This window comes from Triturus cristatus, chromosome 2_1 (assembly GCF_964204655.1).
Source record: "Triturus cristatus chromosome 2_1, aTriCri1.1, whole genome shotgun sequence".
NCBI lineage: Eukaryota > Metazoa > Chordata > Amphibia > Caudata > Salamandridae > Triturus > Triturus cristatus.
Window position 1 is genome coordinate 25,177,949 of NC_140581.1, and position 18,972 is coordinate 25,196,920.

An 18,972-nucleotide genomic window follows, 5' to 3' on the forward strand; every position below is an offset into this window, starting at 1 on the left:
TTGCTAGGAGATTGGTGTTCGGACGCCGGAAGCGTGTGTCCCACCCGTGCCCTGTCTGTGCGCTCAATGTAACAGCAGAGCTACAGGCGACAGGCACAGTGGTAAGGAGAGAGTCTGGGCATGCCTGAGGTGAGTCATTATTATTAATAATCACATTATTAACCGGCCAGTGGCAAGGGTATTACTGAACTGTGTCGCTGTTATTATTTGTTCATATTATGATAATTTGTCGTTATCCCTGTCACAGCCCTTTGTAAACGCACATATTAGTCATACAGCATATACATGCATAATAGCAATGTGTGCTATCCTTTTGAAGTTGGGGTGTGCTTGCCTTGCTGCTTCGTAACAAAAGTGCTGACAACCTTGATATTCTCGCAGTGCTTGACACACAATGTTTTAAATGCCCAGAGAAGCATTGGATGGTTAACAACTGGGTGCATAGAAGACAGACGTGGATCAGCAGCACATCAAAGCGGGCTCTGAGTTATTGCGGCATTTATATACGTTCTCTAGCGAGCGTTTTGTTCTTGCTAGGAATGTTGGCTAAATGCAAGTAAAGCATTTTACCTCACGCAAACCCGGGTAACCAGGTATTTCCAACTATATTCCTCAGCTTGCTAAAAGGGTAAAACTAGTAAAATATACAAAACTATGTGGAAGAGGGTAGTAGCTGCTTCCTGGTGGTTTTTGAAACTTGCTAAATCTTCCGATTGTCACACATTGTTAGCAGGTAGGTGTGCACCCTTATAAGTGTGGGTTGAGGCCACTGATTATGTAAAAGGTACCTGAAAGGTAATATATGGTGCTTTTGAAAGCTATAGTCTTATTTTGCACAAGAGAGGCAGCTGCGGAAAAACGCAGCCCCCCTATTATTGGTGTGGGATTTTCCCGGTGTTGCATTTTCACTTTTTATTGTTTGTGTGCCGCATGAATACTTAACTCATTTATTCTAATTGCACCTGACTGCTTTTGTGCCAAGCTACCAGACGGTTTTGTGACCTTTGTGTTTCACCCGGACAGAAATTATGGTTGTAGCTTGAGAAAGGTCTTCGCCCCCGAAATCAAAAAGCTCATTCCCTCATTTACCCAGCGGCGGTTCCTGAGCACCCATTCACTTGTGTCCATTAAGCAGCCCCCCGTGTGATATATCAATTTCACGCCAATACAATCACTGGAAGCTCTAGCCGTAATCCAGAGATGCCGCTCAGACGCTCCTGATGATCCTTGCCCACGCAAACTATGGAAAATAATATCTGCCCCCATGGCGGATACACTACTCCAGCTATGGAACTCCTCGCTGGACACGGGCATCTTCCCGGATTCTTGGAAACATGCAACTCTTTTGCCATTACGAAAGAAACCAAATGGTGACCCGGAACAACCTCAGCAATCTCAGACCCATTTCCCTACTCTCCGCCCCAGGCAAAATGCTGGAGAAATTGGTGCAGCATCAATTGACCTCCTTCATCGAGCTTAGAGAGGCCCTGCATGACACACAATCAGGCTTCAGGGCCGGTTTCAGTACAGAGACCGCGCTCCTTGAGGTCGCAGAGTCAGTTAGATGGGCTCTGGACTCTGGAGCCTCGGCAATGCTGGTGCTTCTGGATCTGTCTGCGGCGTTTGATACCGTGGACCATTCCATATTGATCCAGAGATTACACGCCGTGGGCTTTGGGGGTAAGGTTTTGTCCTGGCTGACATCCTATCTGAGGGGCAGTACTCAGAGGGTCGCCCTTAAGCCATATGAGTCCGATCCGAAACAGCTTTGGTGTGGTGTGCCACAGGGCTCTGCCCTGAGCCCCCTACTCTTCAATCTATACCTTGCTCCGCTCTTTTCTTTGATCGCCAACTGGGGTGTTAAAGCGATTTCCTATGCTGACGACACCCAGTTGTTTTTCTCTTTTAAAGAGCAGACGGTAGAGGCTTTTAAGAATTTCAAAGGCTGCTTACGGGATATTGCGGTATGGTTGAATTCAAACAAATTAAAATTGAACGCGGGGAAGACCGAAGTATTGTTCTTCGGTCAGGGCTGTGTCCCTGATGCAGAGTTGTGGTGGCCGGTAGAAATGGGTCCACCTCCCTCCCCCGCCAAATGCATCCGGAACCTAGGGGTGAGATGGGAGACAGATCTCTCCTTCTTAGCTCAAATACAGCAAGTCTCAGCAACTTGTTTCAGCAAATTAAAAAACTTACGGAAAATTCTGCACTGCTTACCAGAAGACTGCCGTAAAACAGTAGTCCATGCAACAGTCACCTCGAGGCTGGACTATGCTAATGGCCTGTACCTTGGTCTTCCTAAATATGCGATTCATCGACTCCAGATGGTACAGAATGCGGCTGCGAGACTGGTCTGCCGTCTGCCTTTTCGAGACCATGTCTCTCCGCACCTTCTGATACTCCACTGGCTTCCAGTAGAGAAGAGAATCGTATTTAAGGCCATGACCTTGGCTTACAGGGCTCTAAGCGGAAAATGCCCGAGCTATCTGAAAGAAAGATTGCGCCCCTACAAACAGACCCGCGCGCTGCGTTCAAACTCCCAAAACCTGCTACAATCCTTCCACTTTAGGAAATCTCGCTTGGGCGGTAGAACCTTCACGGTTAGAGCAGCCACACTGTGGAACTCCTTGCCAGGCTACCTTCGTCAGGCTAACACAGAACTTGGCTTCCGGAAGGCCCTGAAAACCTGGCTGTTCAAGTCAGATTAACACACTTGAGGTAGCTCTCTTCCCTCTTTGATTGCTGCAGTGCCTGATGCTTAGCGCCGGGACGCCCCTGCCTGGGGCAGCTGTCGCGCTTTATAAGCTTCTGTATTATTATTATTATTATTATATATCCTGGATAGCATACCATCAGGGTCAACAATTAGTTGAGTAACATGAGCGTAGTTTGTGTACCAAATGCCATCTCTGCCTAATGAGCATGTGGGTCTGAAATTGGTGAGTCCTTAGAGAAGAGATACATAGTTTAAGATGGAAGGTTTAGAGTAGTGGGGACACAACATCAATATAGTGCTGTGGTCTTAGAGAAAAGATCAAAGCAAGAACTCTAACCCTGCCTACTGAGGCTAGCCTCTCGTCTATCATCTGATGATTCACCTTGTCAAAGAGAGAAGTTAGGGCCAGTAACACTACCATGGTAATATGTTTCTTGTCAAAGACCTGATACACTTGTCAAAGACCTGATACACTTTTATTCTACCAGGATGCTGTATGTGTCCTCTCATCGCCTGAACTCGGATTGATGGTGATGCAGCAGATTGTGCTGACTCAAGGGGGATTGAAGCAGGTTACACATCACTTCCAGAATTTTACTACAAATTGGTATCCCATGAATAGGCTGGTAGTAGCCGGGTTCATTTGAATTTAAGACTTGGGGTCTTCAGATGGTTCTTGGTGATAGAGTTTTTGAATGAGTCGGAGGCTTTATTGAAACGTTGTACCCCTTGGTAAGAAATGCAAGAGAGCGCTCTCCATCTGCTCATTCTTTTACATCTCAATCCACTTTGTTTGGACAGCTTAGTCTCTCGATATATGTTCTCTGCCTCTTACACACATGCTATTTTTGATAAAGTGGATTCTTGCACAAACATACAGTTTTACTGATAAAAAATACATAGCGCACAAATGTTATCAGGATTTATAAAGCGCAACTTATGGCCCAAGGGGTATTCAGGTACTGGTGCAGATCATTCGAAGGGTGTTAGTTGAAAAGCCATGTCTTCAGCTTCTTGCGGAATTCCAGAAGCAAGGAGGAGGCCCTTAAGTGGAGAGGGAGGTCTTTCCATGTTTTGGATGCGAGGTTTGAGAAAATTTGGCCTCCTGTTCTGCTATTGCAGGTGTGGAGTATCTGTGAGATAGAGAGGCAGAGCATAGGTGACTGGTGGGATGGTGGAAGTTGAGGGGGCAGTTGGGGGATGCTGGACCAGTGTTGTGCAGTGCCTTGTATGTGTTCATGAGGTGTTTGAATTGGCAGCATTTGTGTACCGGCCTCCAGAGGAGATCCCTGAGGTGAGGCGTGATGTGGGTCTAATGAGGACAATCCATGACAAGTCTGGATGGCTTGAGATGGTGGAGGAGGTGGTTGGGGATTACAGCATAGAGTTCTTTGTTATAGTCAAGTGTGTTGGTGATTAGGGCTTGAGTGATGGTAGGTCGGAGCTCTTGGGAATGCATCTGAATATTTGTTTTGAGGATGCGTAACATGTGGAATCTGGATTAGCTAACTGCATTCACCTGTGCAGCCATGTTGAGTTTGTCATCTCATATGATACTCTAGTTACGTACGTGGTTGGTGGGTGATGGAGTTGGACGGAGCTCTGATTGCCACCATGTGGAGTTTTAGAGGGAGTTCTTGCTCCTGAAGATCAGCACTTCTGTCAGTCCTTGGTGAGCTTCAGGCAGTTGGTTCTCGTCCATTCTGTTATGTGGATCATGCATTTGGTGAAGTTGTATCTAGTCAGGATGGACTTATCTGACAAAGAGAGAATGTCATTGGCGTAGGAGACTATGGGAATTCCGTGGGATCTGATGACGTCAGACAGTGGTGGCATGTAAATGTTGAACAGGGTGGGGCTGAAGGATGATCCTCGATGAACTCCACAGATCTGGTCCTTGGGCTTCGATGGGTAGGGGGTAGCCTTGACTCGCTGTGTTCTCCTTGTGAGGAAGGAGCATATCCATTAGAGGGCTGGGTGCCTGGACCCTGCAATATTTTGATGAGGCTGCTGGTGTGACAGGGTGTTGAATGCTGCTGAGAGTCCCAGCAGTTTGAGTGCGGTGGTTTCTCCTCGGTTTAGAAGGGTGAGAATCTCATCTATGGTGGCCATAAGTGCTGTCTCCATACTGTGGTTGCTACAAAAGCTGGATTAAGAGTGATCGGGAAGATTGTTGAGTTCCAGGTTGTTTGTGAGTTACTGATTGATTGCTTTCACTCTCACCTCTGCTGGGTAAGGTGGCAGACAGAAGGGTTGGAAGTTGCGTAGTACATTGGGGTCAGCCAATGGGTTTTTAAGGAGGGCTGTGACTGCAGCATGCTTCCACTCCTCTGGGAAAGTTGCAGACTCGATGGAGGAGTTGATGATCTGGGTGAGAAATCTGCTTATCACAGATCCTCCGAGGTTGTAGATATGGTGTGGACATGGGTCTGTGGGGGCAACAGAGTAGACAGTCCATGATTAAGGTGGTGTCTTCCGTAGTGAGTGTTTCCTCTGTCTCAGTGTTAGGTGTGCAGTTTGATGATGATGTCCTCAGGGTTCAGTTGCATTTCAAAATGATTGAATTATGATAATGTGTGGAAATTGGGTTTCAGTAAATATCATTTGCCCATTGCCAGGTAAAAGTGTCTTATTTGTTTTGATCCTATTAAAATCTTTGTTTTCATCGCACTTCGGAGTTACAAAAAATGTGCTTCATTTTTGCTTTCCTTACTAATGATACACTCGGAATTAGGTGTACAGTTCATTTATAGGTATTTTCATTATGTGTATTCTAGACAGTCTTATGATTCATTGGTTGGGAATGGAAGTAGGGTGGCACTACCGCTATTTTAATTCAACATACAGGAGGTCGGCATGGGAGTATCTGACCTCGAGCTCGATTACTATGCCACCAAGCTACAACACGCGGATCACTGGGCGGGAGATGAAGACAATTTGGGAGAAACGACTACTACCCGGTACCTATGGTGACCTTTCGCTGATGGAATTATTTATGAGAGGATCGAGAGTAGCAAGGCACGTTCCATATATGGTTTCAGATCGCGGAGCTGTGGGAGCGGGTGATCAGAAGAGTGCTGAAGAAACTCCCCTTCGCCGGAGAACTAGTTATGTGGACACTCCTGCAGTTTAATTGTATTCGTGCGGACATGTCGGTTGTGCAGTGGAGGAAGGGAGGATGTGAAACATTGGGAGACTTACATTCACCTTTACTGAAGCCCGAGAGGCCTTTGCTATGGGGGGTGGCAAATTCCTCTAGTAGGCTAAGAAAGCCAAAACTGCGAGGAAAATTTGGACGGACTTCCCTAACACACCACAGCAGACAGAAATATTGCAGGTCATACTGCCGGCTGGGACGGCCTGACACCTGGTGTCACTCCTCTATAAGGCCCTCAATAGCGACAGAGTCAGTAGTGACCTCTAGGCTCAAAGGACATGGAAAGAAGATATTGAAGCTCCCTTATTCAATAGGGAGTGGTAAATGGCTTGTATGCTCGTAAAACAGGTCCCATGCAATGCCAGGTTCAAACGGACACGCTTCAATTATGTCCATTGCATGTACTTAACCCCTGTTAAGCTCTGTAAGACGTGCAGGGACAAGAGCGTGGCTTGTCCGAGGTGTGGGATGAATGACAGTTCCTTCTTACATTTGGCTTGTGTCTGTCCTTCACTACACGCATTTTGGACGGTGGTGGTTCAGCCATGGCATACAGTAACACGCGTCGCCATTGAGGCGGTACCGGTCCCCCTTGGTTGCACTGTGGTACAAAGACATGACAGAGTGGGCGCTAGCAGCAGAGGTGCATATGTAGGCCAACAGGTGTGAGAAGTTACAGAACGATCTTGAGTCATGGGCTACCCTTTTAACTGAGCTAAAGGACACAAATGGGGCGCCCACAGAGTATGCACTCGCAATCGACTGGGTCCACTGGTGACACACATAGGTTACCCTCTAGTGTTGTGCTTTGAGATTCACCGCTAAAAGAATATTTTTCACCAATTCCAATGATATGTCAAGATCAATTTCATCATCGCCCATTTTATCCGCCCATCTCACTTCTGTTTTTCCTAGGTCATCTGGTATAGTCTCCATCAGTATATTATAAAAGTCCCCGAGCTGGCCATTCCCTGATATATCTTGTCTAATAGGGGTATTGGCCCAAAATGACCAGATCCAACATAGCAAATTTTTAGACATCCCTTTATTTGAATATATTTAAAATATGACCGGCTGTCGATCCCAAATATCTGACCTAATTCCGAGAAGGGTAGTAGCTCTAATTTCTCATTGTATAAACTCGCCACCCGTTGAATACCAGCCTCTAGCCATGCCATTGATTACCTCAGCTGGGAAGAGTGAGGATCCCCATAAAGGGGTATCTCTGTTAAATTTGGGAATTTTGAGTGTTTTACTAGCTTTAATCCATCCCATTCTAGCTGCTTTTATACACTTAAAACAGATTTTCTTTATAATAGCTGGGCTTCAGCTGTCTGAGAAAGAGCCCTGTTGTTTTCTCCCCGATGGCTAAATGGTATATAGATGGTAAGCCGTCATCCCTAGCAGAGCTATCCGCTACCAGCAGGGCCCCCATTTGTTGCAAAAAAACTGCCCAGTAATAAACAATTAGATTCGGGGCAGCCCATCAGCCTCTCTCTCGCAGGAGGGTTAATGTTCTCAAAGCCAGTCTGTTTTTTTGATAATTCCATATGAAGTTCGAAAAGATTGTATTCATTTTCTGAAATGCATTAGGGGGTACTTCTAGGGGGGATGGAACAAAATAAATATAATATTCTAGGAAAGATTTTCATTTTCAGGACATTGATCCTACCTACTATAGTTAGATGCAGTTTATCCAGCCACCGAAGTTCGATTCTAATATCCTCCAATACTGGATCAAGGTTGTTTTCCCATAATACCTCCAGATCAGATCCTATCCTTACCCCCAAATACATAGCAGATTCAATCTGTCGCTGATCTTGTAGGATGCATTGTCTTATGCAGATTATCTGCGTCTTTCCCTTATTAAGTCAATAACCTGACCTCCTCCCAAATTCCTCCGCCATACTTTCAATCTCAATCATTGCCGTTTCTGTCTTAGATGTAACAATGGCAATATAGTCTGCGTAAGTTTGGCTATGACCCTCTGAAGACGATTGGCCAAGATTTTAGAATACATTTTCACATCAGAATTTATCAGTGAGATGGGACGGTATGAGCCAGGCAGCTCAGGTGGTTTCCCCTTCTTATGGAATATCACTATATCTGTTTCCTGCCAGATGCTTTCCCAGAAGATAAGGAATTTAGAGCTATCCCTGTTTCTTCCAATGTGATCTCTCCTTCCAACTCTGAACATACCTCTGCATCGAGTTCACTGAGCTGTGGGTAATTCCTTACAATAGCTGGTTGTGTAGAATCAATATGATCTGGTTGATACAGTTTTTTATAAAACTGTTCAAAGACACCAATAATCTTTGCAGAGGTAGTTTCGAGCTGCCCTTCGGGGTTCTTTCGTTCAGTTATGTTATTCCGGGAAGCCTTTTGTCTAATCCTGAGGGCCAAAAGTCTACTAGCCATCTCTCCATACTCATACATCTCTCTATGATGTGTCTGATATGCCTGGGCAACTTATATCTGAAAAAAACTATTGAGTTCTGTCTTAACAATAATTATTTTGTTCTTTACCTCACTTAATCTCTCCGGTTCCCCCCTGGCATAGCAAATCAGTATGTTCTGTCTCCAATTGTGCCAACCGATATAAGGGAGGCAATCTGATTTCTACGTACCTTCCGTTGCTGGCCAACATAGCTTACTACTTTCCCCCTTAGACTAGCTTTAAATGTATCCCACACAATCGTACGGGAAGCACTATACTGATTTATGTTGAAAAAATCTCTAGACCATCTTTTGATATATTTTATAAAATCCTCATCCGCTAACAATTGCCTATCAAAAGACCAAGAGCGCGTTTTCCCTTCCATAACGTGGCTAGTTATTACCCCGTTGAAGTGGGTTATGGTCTGAGAATATTTGAGGAAATTTAGTTATCTCCACCTCCCCAAGGATCCTGGCTGAAACCAGAAAATAGTCCAAGCAAACATATTTTTGGTGGGCGCATGAAAAATATGTATAGCCTGGATCTCTGTTGTTTTAAGCTGCCCAAACGTCTACCAGTCCATGACTAACTTTAAGGGTATTCAGTGCTCGATTAACCTGCAGTTTCCTCCCGTTGTATTTCAGCTCAGCTTCGTGTGAGATCCCAAGATGGATATTAAAATCTCCACATAGTATTAATGGGGTTGGCCATGAGGCGAGTTCCACTTCAAGTTCTTTCCAAATTTCTGGGTCATCCTGATTTGAGGCATAAATCGTCCCCATTGTCAGCCCCGTGCTTAATGTAACAATTGCCCATCGACCCCATTTGTCCACCAAGGTATGCTTACTAATACCAGCTTGGTGTTTAATAAATATCGCTACTCCCCTTATCATAGAGGTCTGTGAGGAGCAAGCTACCATCTCATACCCCTTTATTTGGAGAACACCCCTATTGCTCCATGGGATATGAGTCTCCTGTATACATATAGCTTCGGGATTGATATAGCGCAAGATCTAATATATTTTAGCTCTTTTTGCTCTATTGTTTAGCCCTGCCACTTTGACTGAACAAATCCATAGTTTAGTCATGCCCTACTCCTTGAGATAACCGTCTAACTTGCCTACGGCTCCATTTCATAGCTATTTCTTCTATTGCCTCTGTTCTTACTCTTTTAATGTACCTTGCCTGGCTTTTTCTCCCCTTAATTCCCATCCCCCCTCCTTTCCCCCTTCTACCCCCAAACTCGTTCCTCCCCCACCCCACACCCTTCTCATGGAAGCTGCTAGACCAATTGTCTAGGAGATGGAGCAGCAATGCACCATGATCCGTGAGCCCCCCCCTTTTCCATCAATACATCAATACTTCCTAGCACCTTAAGCTCTCTTAAGCCATTTGTAGTTCAGCCCCCACCCTGGTGCCAAAAAGAAAAGGAAACACTTAGCAACCACCCTACCAACCCCCAATACCACTCAAAAGAGGTAAAGCTGAGAGCCCAAACATAGATGGTGGAGTTACAGACACTTAGAGGAAATACACAGACAGACAATAAAAAGAAGACCAGCTCTATTACCCCTCCCTCCGCCTCGGCTCTCTTTTTCTGCCCTTTGCCAGTATCTAAAGAACCATCAATTCCTTCACCCTCCAAAAGCTAAACCTCACTAGCTCTTTCTTTTTAACTCCTACAAAAATTCTTTAGCTTTGATTTCTGATACAAAGTAGCGAACATTGTCACCAATTACACATTTCAATTTTGCAGGGTTCAAGGGATATGCCTGTGCTCCTTTTGCTTGAAAAAGATTTATCATCTGTCGTAGCCTCCAACGCTGTTCGACATTTATATGACAGAAATCTGGTTGTGTAAAAAACTCTATATTGCCTAGCTTGCATTTATGATCTGGTCTGGCCTTTTCAAAGATGGTTTGTCGAAGAATAAAGTTCCCAAAATAAACAAGCACAGCTCAGGGTCTGGCATCTGCACCCATCTGATATTTTATAGTAAGGGGAACCCGGTGTGCTCGTTGGACTTTCTGTGCCCAATTACAGCCTTCTACCTCGGGAAATGCCTTAGCTAAAAGGTCAACCATGTAGAGACGAATATCCGTGCCACCTTTATCCTCCGGAATGCCCAGGAATCGCAGATTGTTTCTCTGTTGACGATTCTCCTGATCTTCCAGCTTCCACTGCACGTCTATGAGCCAAGCCTCGTGTGATGCTGTTTGTTGGTGAGATGACACCATATCAGACTCGATATTCCTGGTTCTTGTCTCAAGCTCAGTTAAGCGATCCGAGATCTCGCTACATACTTTGGCTATTTTCCGAACTGAGCCCTGGACTTTCCGGATAGCCGCTTGAGATCGCCTGTTATCCTGTCTGGACTCTTCCCATGAGCCATGACTGACTGTAAAATTGCATTCAAAGTTGTAGTGGGGACTGTTTTCATGTCATGAGGTGGTTTGCTTTTATCCCCCATTAACTGATTTGTTGGTGAGTAGTCCCAATTTAAATCCTGCCCTCCTGTGCTTACTTGTGCTGAAAGAGCAGCTGCCCTTTTAGATAACCGTAGCGTCGCAGCTGAGTCTCTTCCGCTAGTGTCTTGTAGACTTTCACTCTCTGCTTCGCTAAGTCTTGTCAGGGATAGGGAGTCGTCTGCCGATTCTGTGTCATCCGACAATGAATAAAAATAATCAGTAGATTCTATGTCAGTTTCTTTGCCACGTTGGATCTTTTGTGCAACATGTTTAAATCTTGCATGAGTTAGCCTCCAGACTTTGTGGCTGTTACCAATGTTTTTTTTCCTTTGTATAGAACTTTCAGGGGCTTTTCCTGCATTGGTGACTTAATTTAGTAGTGGTTCTGATTGGCTGATCCGTTTAGTCTCTACCGTAGTTGTAGGATCTATAGTATCTGCATACTGGGCATTCATACCCCCAACCTGCTGTGCCCTGTCTCCTTCAACCTGCACCTCCCCACAAGCAGCCGTGGAAGCTGTGTTCGTATCCCCTGCCATGTTTTTTTCCATCCGATCACCCCAAGTCTCTGAGGTATCCATCTGGGCTAGATTAGCGACATCCTTTAAATCGGATACAGTAAGTACATTGGGCATAGCGGACACTATCGGGGCATCTCCCCCCTCCTTCTCATTTACCTGCAGGGTTACTTTGGTTCCAGAGTTCTGTTTGTTTAGATCAGAGTCTATTGCGACTAGCCCCTTCTCCTTCTCCAACACCAGAACCAGCGCTTCAGATCTAGAGTTAGATGTTGCTTGCCCTGCGTGCTTCTCCAGCCTCTTAGATCCGGCAAATAGCTCCGCAATTGATGGGCCGGACGAACACTGCTGGGCCGCCTCCTCTCCAGGAGAGTCCTTCCGGGTCAAATTCTGCCCATGTAGCCCCGGCAGTCGAGTCATTCCTACTCTCGCTCCTCCCCCAGCCATGCTTGGTTCCAGCGTACGGGATATCACCGGTGCTCCTGTTGCAGCCCCAAGCATCAGACTCTCCGAGGTCAAGTTCTTCCCGGTCTTGGCCCACATCGTCAGAGGTCCCTTCGGCCTCATTATCTTCCAATTTGCACCGGGCTGCTCTCTTGATGATCCTGACTGACAGCAGCCAAAGTACAGAGATTGGTAAATCCGCCAGCAGGTAAGAGCCAACTCCTGCTGTATATCTACTTTTTCTGGTGTGAAGGCTCAGTTATTTGTCCTCTCTTCCAGTACCTCAAGCAGGAAATTCAGCAAGGACAGACTCATACTCTTTAAATCGCCGAGGAGGGATATTCCTGGAAGGGGCTCACTGGATCATGCCAGTCGTGCTGCGAACGACAGCCTAGCGTGCCGCCATCTTGCTTCCCTCCAGATTTCCTGTAACAAATATTTCCAGTTGTACACACAATTATGATCTCACTTAATTAGCAGCATCTTTTGAGGTGACCGACTGTCTGCTAAAGTAAATACGCCTGCAGAGCCTGAGTTCTTCTAAAAAAATTACTGTAGTGGTGGGCTAGGTTATGTCCTCCATTGTTCATATAACACATCACCTCTTGGACAGAATTGACTGTCAAGGCAATTTAAGAATGGTCCAAGGAGTCCCCTCCTCTTGATTAATAACATTTTACTTTTTTGTGCAAAAGTGTGTGGTAGAGTCTTGCTGGAGTAGGCCATTCGTACTTGGTAAATCCAAGGCAGATTATTGTGCAGGCGCAGATGGGCTTCTGCCTGAGCTTAAGTGTCCACTACCAGGTCCTTGCATTCTGATGTTTGCCTGGAAGTCCATCACATGCAGAGAGCACGTTGCCCATTCCACAGATCGCATCACTGGATGTGACAGGGTGAACCATGGTTGAATATGAATGAAGTCCCCCTAGTGTAACATCTTCATGCCTCTCCCTAGGCTTAGGTCCAGATGAGCAGCAGTCGGCAGGCTACCTGGAGAACTGAAACCTCAAGTAATTTAAAACATGGCGATGCATCAGCGCCCATTCTTTCAACTCTTTGAGGTACATCCAACGTCTCTGCAGCATCTCATGGCTTTCCATCAAGGCATGTTAATTTTTTTTGTTTTATGCTTCAAGTGTGCAAAATGCCACTTTGACCATTGGTCGGGGGTTTGAGAGTGAGCGTAATGCAGATAGCCTTGTGGTCCCTTATAACTTGACTGATCTACCGGTGTGCACCAGGCAGTGCTGAGGATGAGTGACCAGGAGTCACTAAAGGATGCGTTGGGTGGGGATCTGAAAGGAGGAGAGAAGATAGCAGGGAGAGAGGGGGTAAGGTATGTGAAAGGGACGCAGCTCTAGAGACACTGGGCTGTATGCTGCGGGTCTAAGCTTGTGGGCTGAAACGTGCTGGGTGGACTCCTTCGGGCAGCAGGGCTGGCTAAGAGGTGTTCAAGTGAGCAGGCGCATTTGTGGCCAGGGCTGGTGTCACATTTGTGTGGGGGAGAAAGGCAAGCTCTAGGGACCTGTGGAGGGAAGAGGTATGTTGGTGGGACACAACCAGCTGTGCTACAAAGAGGGAGGGGAGGGGGAGAAGAGACCTGTCAGGTGGATGGCCATTAATCCGGGGTGTCATCCATGGGGCTGGGGTCCAGATGCACCCATTTGTGGGTAGCCCGTGCCCAAGCCATGTGATGCAGCTGGTGAAGGGGGTCAGAGTGGGAATGAGGAAAAGTATAGCCGGAGCCTCGCACATGGCAGGAGGTGGGGTGGTAAGCAGCACACAGCTGGGTCCTGGTAGACCCTCCAGTATGGGACTGGGCATGTATATGGGTGTTGGACCTGGCCTCGTGGCGTGGTCCTTAACCCCCTGGATTGTGGCCGTTCCCCGCCCCGGCCGTCACGGGCCACCCGTCTGGACTGCACCAAGGCCCTTCACCCGGAGCTGCACGTGGTCGCATGCTCCTCGTGGCTCCGCCATCTTGTTGGCATCCACGTCACACCGTGCCCCAGCCGGCGCGACCCCGCTCAACCCAGCCTCGACCCCAGCGAAGCCCCGACATCGAGGCGCCACGAACTGGCCAGGGGGTGCCGCAGGAACCATTCATCGCCCTGGCGGAGGACAGTATCGATGGGACCCCCAACCGTCCTCCCCTCTCGAGGTGTGATCACCCTGCCAACTCCCATGGGCCTGGCGCCTCTCCTGCTGGGCGTCTGGCCACCTCCACCCGGCCACTCCGCCCCCTCGGGCGCATAGGTCCGGACATCAAAGGGCTCCAGACCTATATCTGGGGCGACCCCACCACAGCTCGGCAGTTGTATCCCGGAGTCGAGAGCCCTGCTGATTGAATCGCGGCTGACCCTACGGAGAAGAACTCTTGTCGGAACCATCACGAGCCCTGCTGACTGCGTCGCGGCTCCTTCTTGTGAACCCTTTCTGAACCACCTGGAACATCGGAGCCCTGCTGACGCTGTCGCGGCCCAACCTCGCTGAAACCTTCCTCGGAGCCCTGCTGACGACGTCGCGGCTCGAGCTGAGCAGAAACCATCTTGAGAGCCCTGCTGATTGAATCGCGGCTCTCCACGAACTGTACGCCAGAGCCCTGCTGACGCCGTCGCGGCTCGACCCCTCCGAGATCGGAGGTCCTCCAGCGTGAGGATAAGAACTGGGCCCCAGGTACCCTCGTACCACATTCCTGCCAAAGACTGTCCCGCTACCCCTACCCTTCCAAAGAGACATTGAGACTTTTGGTGGATCCCTCGATCCCTTCGTGTAAATATTGAACTCGTAACCTTTTATTGATGATAAAGAATTGCTTGTCTTGAGACAACCTCCTTGAGTCCGGTGTGGTGGTGTTACTGTGCTAGTACGGGATAGGAGAAGGATCTCTCAGGAGACTTCTCGGCAGCGCTCGGCTACTTCGTGCAGTGAGAGGGCCCCCCCCCGGGTGGTCTCACCGACTCCTCGGGGTCCGCCTTCCAACATTTGGTGGCCAGCGACGGGATCCGAGCCGAACGCGTACGTACCAGCCAGTACCCACTAGCTACCCATCCAAACGAATAGCATCATGAGCAGCCAGGAAAACAACGCGACAATGGAGTTCCAGCCCGAACGGCTGGAAGAATATACGCACAAAGAATTAAAACAGTTCTGCAGAGACAAAGGCATTGCAACCACCAGCCTCGGTACCAAGGAAGAGATGCAGAAAGCTCTGAGGGCATGGTTGGAGGCTGGGGCAGGCCCCCCCCAGGAAGAAGGGCCCTTGCCCCTGACGGAAACCACAGCAACCGCACTGACCCCGGCAACCGGAGGAAGAAAGAGCCTAGAAACCGGCCTCTCCGAGGAAGAAATACGAGAGCGGGAAAAGGTCTGGAGCCACGAACTAGAGCTCGCCCGACTGCGACTGGACGGCGAACTCCAGCTGGCAGAAAAGAAACTGGCCCTCGAGCAGCTACGCCTTCAAGAAGAAATAGAAGAGAAGAGACGACACCGGGAGTTGGAGGAAAAGAAACTAACTCTGGAGCACGAGCGCAGTCTCAAGGAGCTCGAGATCAAGGCCAAGAACGGAGGGACCAACACCCCCAGTACTAAAGACACTCTACCGCCCCCCGAGGCCAAGGTGCATATCCCGAAGGAGGTCGTCAAGGAGTATTACAAGAATGACGATATCCAACAATGGTTCAAGGCCTACGAGGTGGCCATGACCTCCCATCGAGTGCCCCGAAAAGACTGGGGCGCAGGCCTGTGGGGGCGATTCCTGAGTGAAGGGCGGGACACGCTGCTCCAGCTACCGGAGGAGGTGATGACCTCCTACGATCACATGAAGGAGGCCCTGCTCACCCGCTACGGGCTAACAGCGGAGATGTACCGCCAGCGGTTCCGAGACTGCAAGAAAATCCCGGGTACCACATGGGTGGAATATGTGGACTTTTTCAGTCGGGCCCTAGAAGGGTGGATCAAAGGCAGCAAGGTAACCACCTACGGGCAACTGGTCGACCTCATCGTCTGGGAACATCTTTCCAACAATTGCTTCGTGGAACTGAGACAGCACCTCCTCGACAGCAAAATGACCGACCCGCGAAAACTTGCCGTCGAGGCCGATCGATGGGTCAACTCCCGGGTCCCCCGGAGCTCAATGGGGGAGTACCAGAGGAACCCCAACGGACCCCCACGCCAGCGCGGTGGGGGGGGAGGGCCGAACAGGAACCGAGACCCTCCCGCTGGGGCCCCCAGGAGCCCCCCTCGAGGGCCACCGCAGCCACATCTCTCCCCGAGCCTAGCGCGAAGGGTGGGCCCGGCCCGACCCGGACCACGGCCACCAGTGACCTGCTATGGCTGCCAACAAACCGGACACTTTGCCAGCGACCCGGCCTGCCCCCTGAACCGAAGAAACGGGGCCGGCGGGCCCCCGCCCCGGCAGCTGACAGCCGCCGCCTTGGGGGGAGAGGAGGAAGAAGAGGCCCTCGACCGAGAAAACACTGAGTGGGAGCCGGCAGCCATGTCCCTGGTCTGCCTGGGTAGCCGAGAGATGGTACCCTGCACCCCCATCCCAACCAACACCCAGAAGTACCGGCAGCAGGTCACGGTCAACGGACAACGGGCCGAAGCCCTCCGCGACACCGGCGCCAGTATCACCGCTGTCCGCTGCCACCTGGTGACCCCTGAACAGATTCTACCGAATGTGATGTGCCCTGTGCGGACGGCCGACAACAGTGAAAGCCTATGCCAGATGGCCCTGGTCCCCTTCGAGTGGGGAGGGGTGACGGGCCTGCTGAAGGTGACAGTGCGCGACGACGCCCCGGTCGACTGCCTCCTGGGGAACGACTTGGAGAGTTCCCCCTGGGCTCAAGTAGAACGACGAGAGCACCTCCGAATGTTGGGACTGGCTGATTGGGCCTGCGCCATCACCCGGTCCATGACCGCCCAGGCCCCCCGCTCATCCTCGACCTCCGGGACTGCCCGACCCGAGGGGCTCACACCCCCTCCCGCCAGCAGCGAGGAGGAGGCAGACGCCGACCCCGGGCCCAGCGAATCCTCCCCCGAAGAGATGGCTTCTCCGAGCGCCCTACCAGAACTGACGCAATGGCAACATGAAGGGGGCCCCACCCGAGAGCAGTTCCAGCAAGAGCAACAGTCCTGTCCCTCTCTCGAAGGGGTCCGACAGCAGGCGACCGCGCAAGCCAACGGTGACCAGACCGGCACCCACTGGATCTACTGGGCCGAGGGCCTGTTGTACAGTGAACAGAAAGTGGCAGAACTCGGGGCCGGCCGCGTGTTGGTGGTCCCCCTCCGCTTCCGGGAGTTCCTTCTCAACCTGGCCCATGATGTGCCCCTCGCCGGACACTTGGGGCAAGACAAAACGTACAGTCGTCTGGTGACCCACTTCTACTGGCCCCGGATGCGGAGAGATGTGGACAACCACTGCCGGTCCTGCCAGACCTGCCAAGCCAGCGGAAAGACGGGGGGTCGGGTCAAGGCCCCCCTCCAGCCCTTTCCCGCCGTCAGCACCCCGTTTGAACGAGTCGGAATCGACATTGTGGGACCCCTGGACCCCCAAACCGCCCTGGGCCACCGCTTCATCCTGGTCCTCGTGGACCACGCCACCAGGTACCCGGAGGCGGTCCCGCTCAGAACTATAACGGCCCCTGTGGTAGGCCGGGCCTTGATGGGGATCTTTTCCCGAGTGGGATTCCCCAGCGAAGTGGTGAGCGACCGTGGCACGAACTTTATCTCCAGGTACATGCGGTCCCTGTGGCAACAATGCGGGGTCACATACAAGTTCACGACACCATATCACCCTCAGGGGAACGGACTGGTTGAGCGGTTCAACCGAACATTGAAAGGGATGATCCAGGGCCTGGAAGAACCCCTCAGGCAGAAATGGGATGTCCTGCTGCCCTGCCTCCTGTTTGCCTATCGGGAGGTCCCGCAGAAGTCCCTGGGGTTCAGCCCGTTTGAACTATTGTATGGACACCCGGTCCGCGGACCACTCAGCCTGGTCAAGGAGGGCTGGGAGATGAAGCCCCGAGGCGCCCCTCCTGACGTCTACCGATACCTCCTGACCCTCCGAAACCAGACCCGCAAGTTCCGAGCCATGGCCGAAGCCAACCTCGAGGCCAGCCAGGAGGACATGAAGCGGTGGTACGATCGCAACACTTCTACGGTAGAATTCGAGCCAGGTCAGAAAGTATGGGTCATGGCCCCGGTCGAACCCGGCGCCCTCCAGGACAAGTGGACCGGGCCCTTCAAGGTGGTGGAGAAGAAAAGTCCCGTCACCTACCTGGTCGATCTGGAGTCCCCCCGGAACCCCCTCCGGGTCCTACATGCTAACCGGCTAAAACCCCACTTCGCCCGGACCGAACTGAGCCTGCTGCTGGCGACCGACGAGGGGGGCGAGGACGACTCCGAGCCCTTGCCCGACCTCTTGCAATCCGACAGTCACGATGGATCGATCGAAGGGGTCCAACTCGCCTCGTCCCTGACCCCGGAGCAGCGCAACGACTGCCAGCGATTACTGCGGGACTACGCAGCCCTCTTCTCTCTCACCCCGGGGGTGACCCACTGGTGCGTCCACGACGTCGACACCGGGGAGAACCCCCCCATACGACACAGAGCCTACCGGGTGCCTGACCGAGTGCGGGCCTGCATCCAGGCCGAAGTAGCGAAGATGCTGGCCCTGGGGGTCATCGAGCCTTCCGACAGCCCGTGGGCCAGCCCTGTCGTCCTGGTGCCCAAGGCCGCAGCTCCCGGTCACCCCCCGGAGTTGCGATTCTGCGTGGACTACCGAGCCCTGAATGTAGTAACCAAGACGGACGCACACCCGATACCCCGGGCCGACGAACTGATCGACCGCCTAGGGGCCGCTCGCTACTTGAGCACGCTGGACCTCACCGCCGGGTACTGGCAAATCCAGCTCACCCCCGGCGCCCAAGAAAGATCCGCCTTTTCGACTCCGGATGGGCATTACCACTTTCGGGTGATGCCCTTCGGGATGAAGAACGCCCCGGCCACCTTCCAAAGACTGGTGAACAGGGTTTTGGCCGGGCTTGAGGCCTTCAGCGCGGCCTACTTAGATGACATTGCCGTGTACAGCAACCACTGGGCCGAGCACCTCCTCCACCTGGAGGCCGTCCTGGCCGCCCTCCAGCGGGCCGGGCTCACAATCAAGGCCAGCAAATGCCAAATCGGCCACGGATCCGTGACCTACCTGGGCCATCAAGTGGGGAGCGGGC

General features: G+C 50.8%; 1 protein-coding gene across 1 annotated transcript in view; it reads left to right on the plus strand.

The window, feature by feature from the left end:
• Positions 1-18,972, plus strand: part of LOC146863638 (vomeronasal type-2 receptor 116-like) — a 205,658-nt gene continuing 186,686 nt past the window's right edge. Inside the window, exon 1 of the mRNA XM_085627715.1 lies at positions 1-129. Coding sequence (XP_085483841.1) covers positions 121-129 — 9 coding nt within the window. The 5' untranslated portion in view covers positions 1-120. The remainder of the gene's footprint in view (positions 130-18,972) is intronic.